This window comes from Sabethes cyaneus, chromosome 3 (genome assembly GCF_943734655.1).
Source record: "Sabethes cyaneus chromosome 3, idSabCyanKW18_F2, whole genome shotgun sequence".
NCBI classification, from domain to species: domain Eukaryota; kingdom Metazoa; phylum Arthropoda; class Insecta; order Diptera; family Culicidae; genus Sabethes; species Sabethes cyaneus.
This window is the reverse complement of record NC_071355.1, coordinates 87015359-87029274: the sequence shown is the minus strand read 5'-3', so window position 1 is coordinate 87029274 and position 13916 is coordinate 87015359. Positions and strand designations below refer to the sequence as shown.

The window sequence follows — 13916 nt, the reverse complement described above, 5'->3', positions numbered from 1 at the left end:
AAATTGTAAAATTGTATTGCCTAAAGAATTACGAAGGAAAAACTGTAAAATTGTAAGTTACTTATACCTAAAACAATTATTAATACTAAAAGATGATTAAAATTACAGCTAAAGCTGACCATACTCACATACCGTGTTTAATTTGGGTCTGCTAAAAGAAAACAGTTTAACATTCTTTAGAATTTTACATCGAACACTTCCCACGTGATGGCGAAAAACGGAGATGATTTGCAGGTGCAATATAATTGTGTATTATGTGACAACTCCGACGAACATGACGACATGGTAGCTTGCGATTCTTGCCAGATGTGGCATCACTACTCCTGTGTGAACGTAAGTGCCAGTGTTCGGGATCGGGAATGGTATTGTCCCACTTGCGAACCTCTGTACACGGATGGAATAAATGTGGTGGAGCAGAATAAGAACAATCCCAGTCGTTCTAATCCAATACTATCCGACGGCGCCGTTCTTGACGTCCCGAAAAAGACGGCGGCGAAATCTTCGGCCGGTACTAAGAACACCCGTAAGTCGAGGAAAGTGATTGTCGAAAGCATAACGTCTAGTGCACGGGCTCGCTTGGAACTAGAGTTAAATGTCGTCGACGAACAGCGACGTTTACGTGAAGAAGAGCTAGCAGAGGAGAAGAAAATGAAAGATCGTCAACGAAAATTAGAGGAGGAATTGCGGGAGCAGGAGCTGGCCGTCGAAGCGAGACGGATCGCAGAGGCAAAAAGGGCATTGGAGCAGAACATGGCTGACGAACGAGAATACCGAAAACAGCAGATGGCTATTCGGAAGCAATCGGCGGACGAGAAAGCGAAGCTTATTCGGCAGGCTTCTGAGTACAGTAGCAGTCACGGCAGTAGAGTCAACGTCGGTGTTGGTGTCACCGATCCTGGGGAAAAAGTGAAAGACTGGCTGGAGCAAACAAACCAGCAGACAGAGGGAACAAAAAAGACTTCCACGTCAGCAGTTAGGCCCAGTTCATGTCAGAAACAGGTATTACCCGATAAGTTCAATACTAACAAAAACCCACCCGCAAGAAAGATAAATGAAGCTTTAGCAATCTCGCCCCCTAACTGTACTGTCCCTCAACAAAAAGTTCAATGCAAATCTCTCGTTAGTCAGGGAATTCAAAAATTGCCTCTTCAACCAAACAATCCTAAGAAACAAATAAATTTAAATTGTCGCGAGCTGTCAAAACAGATTTCTTCGTCGGGAGTGCATAGTAGTGATAAAGAACATGGTGCAGCCTGTGAAGTTCAACAACCTGTCGCAGAGAATAAAAACGATCAGGATCAACGGTCCCAGCATCACAGTAATGACATTGCGGAAGGCCCAACGAGTCGACAGCTAGCTACTAGACAAGTGATGGGGAAGGATCTACCGATATTTTCCGGTAACCCGGAAGAATGGCCTATATGGATAAGCAACTTTCAACGTTCTACAACAACTTGTGGTTTTTCTGACGATGAAAATCTCATCCGTCTTCAACGCTGCTTAAAGGGTCCAGCTCTTGAAGCAGTGCGCAGCCGGTTGCTTTGTCCAGCAGGGGTACCGCATGTAATCAAAGCTTTGCAAATGCGGTATGGACGTCCCGAAACACTTATTCGTTCTATGACTGAGCGAGTTCGACAAATGCCACCACTGAAGGCCAACGATCTGGAGAGCATTATAGAATTCGGACTGGCAGTGGATAATTTAGTACAGCATCTGGAAAATGTGGGATATCAGGCTCACTTATCTAACCCGTCTCTATTACACGATTTGGTGGGAAAATTACCCGTTGACTATCGCCTCAACTGGTCGGCAGTCAAAAGTGAAGAACCTAATGCGGATTTGGCTGCGTTCGGGAGGTTCATGTCAAGTTTGGTTGAACTTGCATACAATGTAGCCGATGATTTACCATCGTTGAAACCACAAAAAACGAAACATCGAGAGAGGTCGTTCGTGCAGACTCACGCAGAGCCAGAATTTACACCGAGGCGTGAACCGGTAACTAACACTTTATCGGGGAGGCGAGCACCGAAGAGACCGTGCGCGGTTTGCAAAGCAGAAGGGCATCGGGTGTCGGAATGCGGAAATTTTAAAACCATGAACATCGACGGGCGGTTGAAGGCAGTGCGAGAGTTTGGTCTGTGCAGATCGTGTTTGAATTGCCATGGAAAATGGCCGTGCAAGACAGCGAAAGAGTGTGGAATCAATGATTGTCGGCTGAAACATAATCCTCTTCTACATTCTTCAAGTGCAACCGTACAAGCAGCTGTATCAACAAGTCATCTTAGTCAGTTAAAGACGGTAGGCGGACCGCTTTTTAGAATCATTCCTGTCACGTTATACGGAAAGAATACTAAAGTGGACATCTATGCTTTCGTTGATGAAGGATCGCAGATAACCTTGTTAGAGGATTCGGTTGCAGATCAGCTCGGTTTGGCGGGTACTTTGGAGCCACTAAACTTACAATGGACCGGTAATATCAAACGCAGTGAACCAAAATCTAGACGGATCAGTACCGAGATTTCAGGTACCGGATGCACGAAGCAGTACAGACTGGGAAATGCACGTACGGTTGGTGGACTGCTGCTTCCATCACAAAGTATGGACTACGACGAAATGACAAGAAGGTATCCGCATTTGCGTGGTTTGCCTATACCGAGTTATACAAAAATATCACCAAAACTCTTGATTGGTCTTGACAACTTGAAACTCACTGTACCACTGAAAATCAGAGAAGGAAGGTGGGAAGAGCCGATAGCCACGAAAAGTCGCATCGGATGGAGCATCTACGGGTGCGCGACAGAGTCGCAATCAAAGTATGTCTGTGGGTTTCATGTTGGAGGATGGACCGATCCAGAGCAAGAGCTCAACCAGCTAGTCCGGGATTACATCACACTGGACGACACTGGCATAACATACCCTTCTACTCCACTAGAATCCGAAGAAGAGAAACGAGCGAGGATAATTATGGAGTCCACCACGCGAAGAGTCGACGGAAGATACGAAACGGGTATGCTATGGAAGAGAGACAAGTTAAAGTTCCCGGAGAGCTTCGGAATGGCCTATAAACGAATGTGTTCACTGGAGAAACGTCTTAGTAAAGATCCTGTTCTGTATGATCGAGTTCGGCAGCAGATACGAGACTACGAGGCCAAAGGATACGCTCACAAAGCGACGGAAAGTGAACTGTCGACTACGGATAAGCATCAGTGTTGGTACTTGCCATTGGGGATTGTCTTGAACCCAAAGAAGCCGAACAAATTGAGGCTGATTTGGGATGCAGCAGCTACGGTCGACGGCGTTTCGCTCAACTCTGCATTACTGAAGGGACCCGACTTGCTAAAAGGTCTCCCATCGGTTATTAGCAATTTTCGGTTGTATCGTTTCGCTCTGACAGGCGATATCAAGGAAATGTTCCACAGGTTCTTCATACGGATTCAAGATCGTCAGTTTCTGCGCTTTCTCTTCAGGGACCGTCCAGATCAAAAACCGGTGACCTACGTCATGGATGTTGCCATCTTCGGGGCTTCATGCTCGCCGAGTTCCGCTCAATACATTAAAAACATAAATGCGAAGGAGTTTGAAGCGGATTTCCCACGAGCAGTTACAGCCATCGTTCAACACCACTACGTGGATGATTACTTGGACAGCTTTGGAACAGCGGAGGAGGCCGTGAGGATTGGCAAAGAGGTTAAGAAAATTCACGCCCAGGGTGGTTTCGAAATCCGTAACTTCTTGTCCAACGATCCGCATATAGCAGCTCAAGTTGGAGAAGAGTCTACAGCCGTCGAGAAGGATATACGAACAGAGAAGGATGAACGAATCGAGTCAGTATTGGGCATGAAATGGATACCCACCAGCGATACCTTTGTCTATACAGTTTCCCTGCGTGACAATTTGAAACATGTTCTAGAAGAGTCTTACTTGCCAACCAAAAGAGAAATCTTACGAACCGTAATGAGTTTCTTCGATCCAATGGGACTGATTTCGTTTTTCCTGATTCATGGGAGAATATTGATGCAGGACATATGGGCAGCGGGTATTGGATGGGACGACCAGATCAACGAAAAACTCATGCCGAGGTGGAGAAGCTGGATTAATCTTGTTCCCAAGTTGAATAGTCTGCGGATCCCGAGATGCTATTTTGTGAATGCTGTTGAGAAGACCTATTCATCCCTACAAGTTCACGTATTTGTGGACGCAAGCAGGTCTGCTTATGCCTGTGCAGTATATTTCCGGGTTGAAACACTGCGAGGCCCAGATGTTCGACTTGTAGCTGCGAAGTCGAAGGTAGCTCCGTTGAAAATGCAGACTGTTCCACGACTGGAACTACGTGCGGCTGTGCTGGGATCCCGCCTACTTAACAGCGTAATATCTATGCACGCTCTTCCCGTGACGAAGCGTGTACTATGGTCGGATTCCAACACCGTTCTAGCATGGATTAAATCAGACCAGCGCCGATATCATCAGTATGTGGGGTTCCGAGTTGGTGAGATATTGACTGTGACAGATGTTAGTGAATGGAGGAAGATCGGATCGGCGATGAACGTCGCGGATGATGCCACTAAATGGGGCTCAGGGCCGAATATCAGCTCTGAAAGCCGATGGTTTCGTGGACCGGAATTTCTGAAGCAACCAGAAGAATTATGGCCAGGCAAGAACGCACCGATTGCCCCCACTGAAGAAGAGCTGATTGTTTGCAACCTACATCATAATATATCGGACCCACTGATCGATGCGGATAGATTTAGTAGATGGGAGAGGCTCCACAGGACTATGGCTTATGTGCACAGGTTCATGCACAATGTTAGAGTTTCGCAGCGGAAAGGAAAGCCGATTCATGGTTGTTTGACACAGAACGAGTTGGTGATGGCTGAACTATCCTTGTGGAAACAAGCACAAAAGGAGGTGTTTGCATCGGAAATGACTATCCTTGAAGCGACAAGCGGAGAGCCGGATGACCGCCATGCAACTCTTCCCAAGGGCAGCGCAATCTACAAATTGTGGCCCTTCATGGACAAAGACGGATTAATCCGCAAACGCAATCGACTGAGTAACGCAGCGTGGATACCGTACCAAACCAAGTACCCGGTAATTTTACCCCGTAAGCATCGAATTACGTTCCTCCTAGTTGATTATTTTCACCGCCGTTTTCGGCACTGTAATCGCGAAACAGTTGTGAATCAAATGAGACAACATTACGAGATTGCAAAATTGAGATCACTGATTACAAAGGTGGCGGAAAGCTGCGTCTGGTGCAGAGTTCATCGTGCTTGTCCGTATTCGCCCCCCATGGCTCCGCTGCCGAAGGTCCGACTGACTCCCTATGTACGACCCTTCACATACGTAGGTGTCGACTACTTTGGTCCAGTGCTAGTGAAGGTTGGTCGAAGCAACGTCAAGAGGTGGATAGCCCTGTTCACTTGCTTGACTATCCGAGCAGTGCATCTGGAAGTCGTGCACAGCCTGTCAAAGGAATCTTGTGTTATGGCGATAAGGAGGTTTGTGTCACGACGAGGAGCGCCGGCTGAGATATTCAGTGACAACGGGACAAACTTTCACGGGGCGAATAACCAGCTGAAACGTGAAATAGAGAATCGTAATGACTACTTGGCCTCGACCTTTACAAACACTACAACTCGTTGGTCGTTTATCCCACCTGGCGCACCACACATGGGCGGCGCGTGGGAAAGAATGGTCCGCTCAATGAAGACAGCAATTGGAACCATATTAGATGCACAACGGCGGCCGGATGACGAGGTTCTGGAGACGGTAATTATCGAAGCGGAGGCGATGGTAAACACAAGACCATTGACATACATCCCGATAGAATCGGCGGATCAAGAAGCTTTGACTCCTAATCATTTCATTTTCGGATGTTCAGACGGGGTTAAACAGGTTCCAGTACTACCTACGGATTACCGTACAACGTTGAATAGCGGATGGAAGCTTGCTAAACATTTGTCGGATGGAATATGGAAGCGATGGATACAGGAGTACCTGCCAGTGATATCGAGGAGATCAAAGTGGTTCGAAGATGTGAAGGAGATAGCGGAAGGAAGTCTGGTTCTGATCGTAGATGGTGCAGTACGAAATCAGTGGACTAGAGGAAGAGTAGTCAAGGTCATTCACGGAAAGGATGGACGAGTGCGACAAGCTTGGGTGAAGACAACTAATGGAGTCATCCGTAGACCGGTCGTGAAGTTGGCGTTACTAGACGTCCTTGAAGTGGGTAAACCGGAAGTAGAGCAACTAAATGGTTTACAGGCGGGGGAATGTGACGTCGAGTACCCCTCGGCAACCAGCATGCGATGATTCCGGGCTCATTTCACGAGAGTCGATAACGAAGAGAAAGAAAAGAAAACGTCACTGATAGTGATGAAGCAAAATTCAATTTCATGCGGTGCAAGAAGTAATTTTCCGTTCTCGTTTTATACTTAATCTAAATTAGTAAATTAGTTAAAAGTCTAGAGGTAAAAGGTGGAAAATATTAAAATCTTTTGGATCTACCGTAGGTAAATTTATTGTTAAAAACTACTAAAATCTATAAACTAAAACTAAATAAAATTATTACAGAACCTATCTAACCTAAAATTGTAAAATTGTATTGCCTAAAGAATTACGAAGGAAAAACTGTAAAATTGTAAGTTACTTATACCTAAAACAATTATTAATACTAAAAGATGATTAAAATTACAGCTAAAGCTGACCATACTCACATACCGTGTTTAATTTGGGTCTGCTAAAAGAAAACAGTTTAACATGGCATGTGAAGGTTTTCGCGGGCAAGAATATTTTCTATGGTGAATTGAGACCCCTCCCCACTTTAAGAGGGGGGGCTCCTGTTCCAATGAAATACAAATTTCCTCATAACTCGAGAACTAATCAAGCAAATAGAACAAAATTTGGCATGTGGGTGTTTTTGGTGACAAGAATTTATTCTATGGTAAATTGGGACCCCTCCCCTCTTTAGAAGGGGAATTATGACTCCTCTCCCCTTTAAGAGGGGGGGGGGCTTCCATACAAATGAAATACAACTTTCCTCATAACTCGAGAATTAATCAAGCAAATGGAACCAAATTTGACATGTGAAGGTTTTCGAGGGCAAGAATATTTTTTATGGTAAATTAGGACCCCTCCTCACTTTAAGAGGGGGGGCTGTTCCAATGAAATACAAATTTCCTCATAACTCGAGAACTAATCAAGCAAATGGAACCAAATTTGGCATGTGGGTGTTTCTGATGACAAATTTTTTTTCTATGATGAATTGGGACCCCTCCCCACTTTATGAGGGGGGATCCTATACAAATGAAATACAAATTTCCTCATAACTCGAGAAATAATCAAGCAAATGGTACAAAATTTGGCATGTAAAAGTTTTCGAGGACAAGAAGATTTTTATGGTGAATTAGAACCCCTCCCCACTTTAGGAGGGGGGGGGGTTCCTATATAAATGGAATACAAATTTTTTCATAACTCGAGAGCTAATCAAACAAATGGAACAAAATTTGGCGTGTGAAAGTTTTCGAGAACAAGATTTTTTTCTATGGTGAATTGAGGCCCCTCTCCTCTTAAGAAAGCGAGTTATGACCCATCTCCCCTTTAAGAGGGTGGGCTTCCATACAAATAAAATGCAAATTTCCTCTTATCTCGAGAACTAATCAAGCAAATGGAACCAAATTTGGCATGTGGGAGTTTTAGATGGCAGAATTTTTTTCTATGGTGAATTACGACCCCTTCCCCTTTTAAGAGGGGGCTCCCATACAAATGAAATTCAAATTTCTTTATAACTTGAGAACTAATCAAGCAAATGGAACCAAATTTGGCATGTGGGAGATTTTGGAGTCTTGAATTTATTTTATGATAGTTAGAGACCTCTCACCCCTGTGGTAGGGAGATAAAGACTCTCATACAAATAAAACAGAAATTTTTGCGAAACTCAAAAACTAATCGAACTCGAGAAATTCGAGACTCTTCCATAAAACATTAGCCAATAACAAGTCCACAAAAACTATCTATAGTAACACTAGATCATTCATGACGAGACGGCCGCGAGTGTTGCCGGTGACCCGCCGTCGGAAGCGCCTTCCACTGGGGGAGGCAACTCCCCGCAGAAATCACTACTGTCTAGGTTTATTTGTTTTCCTAGGTCTACCTGGGTTTCCTGGAATGAGCGACAGCGAGTAAGGAGAGGATCGTGAAATGGTACTTTCCACAAAAAAGTTTTTCGTGAAATGGTACATTTCGCTTAAGGTTTTTCGCAAAATGATATTCGGCGAAATGTTGTACAATCATGGCGAATATTACTGTCCGCTTTCTGGCTATGCAATGAGGGGACAGGGAAGTTGTTTTCTACTTTACTGTGAGGAAAAATTGCAAATTTGTATATTAAACTACTCATTCCAGGTAACTAATAAGCATTAACATAAGCAGCAAATCAGCGTATCTGGCATTTTATGCTGCACGTTGTTGTATATTAGCTTTTTGACTGCATAGGTGTTGTAAATTGGCATCCAAATTGTATTCAAATTCTTCGTGTCGGTAATTAGCTACAAATTAGCATTGTCAGCCTTATAAGAAAGTTATCAGTAAAGTAGCTGTATATTTTGCCAGAATAGCATTTAAGGCGTCCTCAATACTTATTGGCCTACATTTGAATAGCATTGGTGATGCTTAGTGGTTACCTGGGATGCTTTCATAGTTACGTAACTGCCAAAATGAATCGTCTAAGGTTGAACTCCTCAGAAACTTGCAAAACTCGAGATTGTGACAAAGATCATCCGAGATTCATGATTTATGTACAACACAGGTTAATTTGTGGTAATACGAAGTTTGTCGGGTCAGCTAGTATCCTATAAATTATTGTTCCCCCCCGATTTTTCAAGCCAATTTCTAAGCGGGGGGGTGACAAAAATTTTGAAAATGATTTGCAACCCAAGTAGCACTTGTAACTAATCATAAAAATAAAAAAATACAAAAAGGTTGCACAGCAGTTACATTTAGGATACTTGTAACGAGTTAGGTTACATAAAATTAAAAATAGTTACATTTTAGTTTACTTGTGATAAAAATCTCAAAAAGTTACCAGGTAGTTACCAAATGACCAAATTGAAACCTTTTTTTCGAACTGTCAACAACTTGGTCGTCGCAAAACAGTCACCTTTCAGTTACGAGTTACCAATTAGTTATCAAGTGACACAAATGAAACCTTTTTCCAAGTTTGTCATCAACTTGCTGGTCGCAAAACAGTTAATTTTCCGTTACGAGTAGTTACGAAGTCAAAAATAGTCGGCTAGTAACATTCTCGCAACAACTTATTCACTGTTCCTTGTAAACACAACGGATTAAGCAAAAACTAGATCTCAAGCATTTTACTTATGGTAAAGATAAACAATTGGTACACGGGTTGTAAAATGCTCTTGTAAATGCGTTTATTTACTTAATTGATGGTACTTGGAATCTTCTCCGCACAGACATTGATATTAAATAAACAAATTTTGATTATTCTCAAACGTCAAAACGATCAAGTTACATCGAAACGAAATCGGCAATGAAAATAGGTTACAGTGTAACTTAGAAATGACGACATAAGAAATAAGTGACCACAACAGATTTAATATTGGTTACCGTAACCGATAGCGTAACCAGGTCGAAGGCTAAGATTACGTGCAACTAGAATGTAACTGAATTGTAACCTTCTATGATTAACATTGCTGGTAAACTGTTTTATTCAAAGTGAAACTATTCTTTGATATTAAATTAACACTTTCTTTTCACAAGAATCACTAAAAAACACCTTTTCCCGATATCTATGAACAGTGTCTGCTTAAAATTATTTCATGCAATATGCCGAAAACGATACAAAACTTCAAGGACGATGGTGTAGTAATTAAAACCTAAGGCAAAATGGCTATGAATTTTACTAAGTGATAGCGAAAACAATTTGTTTTTAATGATTTCTAGGTGAATGCTCCACTAATTCATTATTGCTAAGAATAAATTTAAAAATCAGAAAATTAAAATTAAAATTTTTATATTTGTACATATTTTTTTTACAAAAAACCAATTTTTCAAAGAAGTAAATAACGAAAAGCTAGATTAAATGAGAGCGCGTAATTTTTTCAAGGCTAGAATCATGCATTTCACCATAAATTTGAAACTGCATTAAAATTTGTGTTGAAATAACAAGCGAAATTTATACACTCTTCTATATTCAACAGTTAAATTTGCTTGACGTTGACAGCCATAGATTGAAATAATAAACCTGCTGCATTGTTTTCGCCATGCAATAAAAGTTTCAAGATAACTAATTTGCCATCAATTGAAAGTCAATTTACAGTTTATATGTAACTTCAATAGTAACCATTTTGTAACTATACATGTTCCATATTGGTTATTGAGTAACTGTTAATGTAACCACATTTAGTTACATAAGTTGCGCTATTTCGGTTACACAACTGTTATATTTTAGGTTACTGTAACCGAAGTTTTACATTTAAATTTGTCGCATATCAGCCGCTGCGACTCAATTGTGACAACGTGTGCTACTTGGGAATGGCCTAATAGGCATCTTTATAGATTCCAAACCAGCGGCTTCTAATTCTTGGGATTACTAGCTTGTTTTGCCCATTGTGTACTGTAAGAAAAGTGAAAATGACTTGTCAACATTTTTCGCAAAAAACTTAATTTCCGTTTTTCGAATCGTTCCTAAAATTGCTCAGTTATTAGCAGTCAAAACTAACCACTTTTATTACGTTTAAGTTTATTGCAAATAACTGCTCCGTCCTACGTCAAAAAGAAAATAACATTAATTTCAACTTAATGTTAAGTCAGACCAAACCAATTGAAATCACTTAGATTTCGAGAAAAACAAATACAAAATTTGTAGCGACTGTGAAAATCATATTTTTAGTCAACTGACTGAAACAAAGAAAGTTTTTTTGGGAGCTTGGCTGGATGATTTAACTCGAATCATCCCAATGATGTCATAGGGCATCACTTGACAAATTTTATACTTTTCGCTGTTTCGCTGTTTCCATAATTTAGAAACACTTTTTTGAAGGCAAATAGATATAGTTCGCTAAGAAATCACATTAACCTTCCTAGTGCATTGGGGTCGTTTTCGACCCATCGGCATACTTACAAAGCTTGATACTCAGTAACGGTACGAGCTAGAGACTTGAAATTTTCTGACTTTTCCTAACTTTGGAAAATTAGCATTGTGGGGGAGTTTCAGCTTTCAGCGACATCTAGGAGAGCCACAGCAAAAAAAGTTACATATTATGCATTAAGGGTCGAAAACGACCCAAGTTTTGAAATTGCTCTCATTCATCCATTTTCAATCCGAATTTCGTTTTCTTTACCTCGTTTGAAAGATATGGCCAAAAACTAGCACCCAAGGTATGTTGGGGAATATTTGTTGACTGATGGCCACTTCTGCGTCGGTTCCGGATCACCCACTACCAGGTCCCGGGGAACATTTTTATATTTTGAGATAATTCATTTTGCGGCACATCAAATCACATTGGCTTGATAAAATAAGACTAGTGGAAGTACAATGGGGACATTTTGGACCCGAATGGCCACTTCCCCATCGGTTACGGAACATCCGGTACCTGGTTTTTGAGTCCATTTTTGAATTTTAGGATGATTTCTATTGCGGCACGTCAAATTTCATCTCATTGATAACATAAGACTATTGAAAGTATAATAAACACATGTTGAAGGCAAATGGCCACATCAGCATCGGTCCTGGAACATCCGATACCCGGTTTTTGGGGACATTTTTGTATTTTAGGATAACTCATAATGCGACATATCAAATCACATCGGCTTGATAAAATAAGACTGATGGAAGTAAAACAATGTCATTTAGAAGCCAAATGGCCACTTTACCATCGGTACTGGGTCTTCCGGTACCAGTTTCGGGGGACATTTTTGGATTTTGAGATAATTCACCATGCGGCACCTCAAATCACATCGCGTTAATAAAATAACAACAATGGAAGTATAATGGGGCGTCAGTCGCATATAATCCGGTACCCGGTATTTGTAATGAACCGTAAAACGGGGTAACTCGGGGCAGATGAATTACCCTGTAATTCAAAAATGTCCCCGAAACCCGGATACCGGATAGTCCGGAACCGATGGTGAAATGGTAATTTTGGCTCCAAAATTTTTCCATTGTACTTCCATTAGTGTTATTTCATCAAGCCAATGTGATTTGATGTGGCGCATGATGAATTATCCTATCCAAAAATGTTCTCAAACCGTGCACCCGATGTTCCGGAACCGACGATGAAATGGCCATTTGTCTTCAAATGGTCCCCATAGCTCTTGTAACTGTTTTATTTGATCAAGGCGTTGTGATTTGATGTGCCGCAAGATGAATTATTTCATAATCCAAAAATATCCCGCGGAACCAGGTGCCGGATGTTCCGGAACCGATGGTAAAATGGCCATTTGGCTTCTAAATGACCTTATTTTATTTTCATCAGTCTTATTTAATTAAGCCGATGTTATTTGATGTGTCGCAAGATGGGTTATCCTAAAATACAAAAATGGCCTCAAAACCCGGGTACCGGATGTTCCGGGACCAATGCTGATGTAGCCATTTGCCTTTAAAATGTCTTTATTATACTTTCAATAGTCTTACGTTATCAAGCTGATGTAATTTGACGTGTCGCAAGATAAATCATCCTAAAATTCAAAAATGGACTCAAAAACCAGGTACCGGATGTTCCGTAACCGATGGGGAAGTGGCCATTCGGGTCCAAAATGTCCTCATTGTACTTCCACTAGTCTTATTTTATCAAGCCAATGTGATTTGATGTGCCGCAAAATGAATTATCTCAAAATATAAAAATGTTCCCCGGGACCTGGTAGTGGATATTCCGGAACCGACGCAGAAGTGGCCATCAGTCAACAAATATTCCCCAACATACCTTGGGTGCTAGTTTTTGGCCATATCTTTCAAACGAGGTAAAGAAAACGAAATTCGGATTGAAAATGGATGAATGAGAGCAATTTCAAAACTTGGGTCGTTTTCGACCCTTAATGCATAATATGTAACTTTTTTCTAATGCATTAGGAAGGTTAAGTATTTGAGCTCTGTGCCTCGGTGCAATAGCATTTCAAAGTTGAAAATTTGACTGATTTTGAGGGGTTTGTTCGATAGCAATGGGGTAAATTACACAAAATCTGTTTATCCAAATCAAAACGCAGAGAAAATATGTACCTATAACACTCTCGAGCCTTGGTAAAAATATTAGGTAACTGGTAGAAACTAGGTACCCATTAAAGATAGCATTTTGTGGTAGTTTTACCTACTCGCATTAATTAAATCATACCTACGACGGGTATAAAAAGCGATTGGAAGAAATTCACACTTCATTCAGAAGCAGTCAGTCGATTTGATTCAAAAGAAATTCGTGTTTGAGAGAACTTTAGTTTGAGTCAAAGTTATTTTTTGGGTGATTTCGAATTCATATACAATGCAAAGGATGGATTACGCACCGTGTGTTATGAAGGCTCGATGCCAGACAGAACCTATAGCGGAACCAGAGAGGATTATAGCAACCAGAGCCACTACAGTCTCGTCGTCTAAAGTAACCAGTACCATGCGCTCCATAGTTCAAAAGATGCGGAGGCTCTTCAGTTCAAAAAATAAGCATGATGATAACAGCGGCGGAGAAGCGAGGATTGGAGATAAGCAGGAAAGTGGAATGCAGAAGACGCGCCGATATGAGATTCCCCTTTCTACGGACGGGGCAGTCCTTTATTTTATTACACAGAAATAAAATTGTAAAGTATTCAACATAGAATAGAAATAAATAAAATTACAAAAATATTACACTTTGTCATTTTTTCACGTTAAAGAAACAACATTCCGTTTAATTCTGCTACATAAACTCTTTGTC

At 41.3% G+C, this 13916-nt stretch overlaps 1 protein-coding gene across 1 annotated transcript; it reads left to right on the top strand.

The window, feature by feature from the left end:
- The first annotated feature begins 207 nt into the window (after positions 1-207).
- LOC128739837 (uncharacterized) lies at positions 208-6312 on the top strand. The gene has a single exon (XM_053835337.1). It carries the CDS (start codon positions 208-210, stop codon positions 6310-6312), a length of 6105 nt encoding a protein of 2034 aa, XP_053691312.1.
- Positions 6313-13916: the final 7604 nt, after the last annotated feature.

Coding starts and splice junctions, on each gene's coding strand:
- LOC128739837 (XM_053835337.1), top strand. CDS start 208: ATGGCGAAAAACGGAGATGATTTGCAGGTGCAATATAATTGTGTATTA.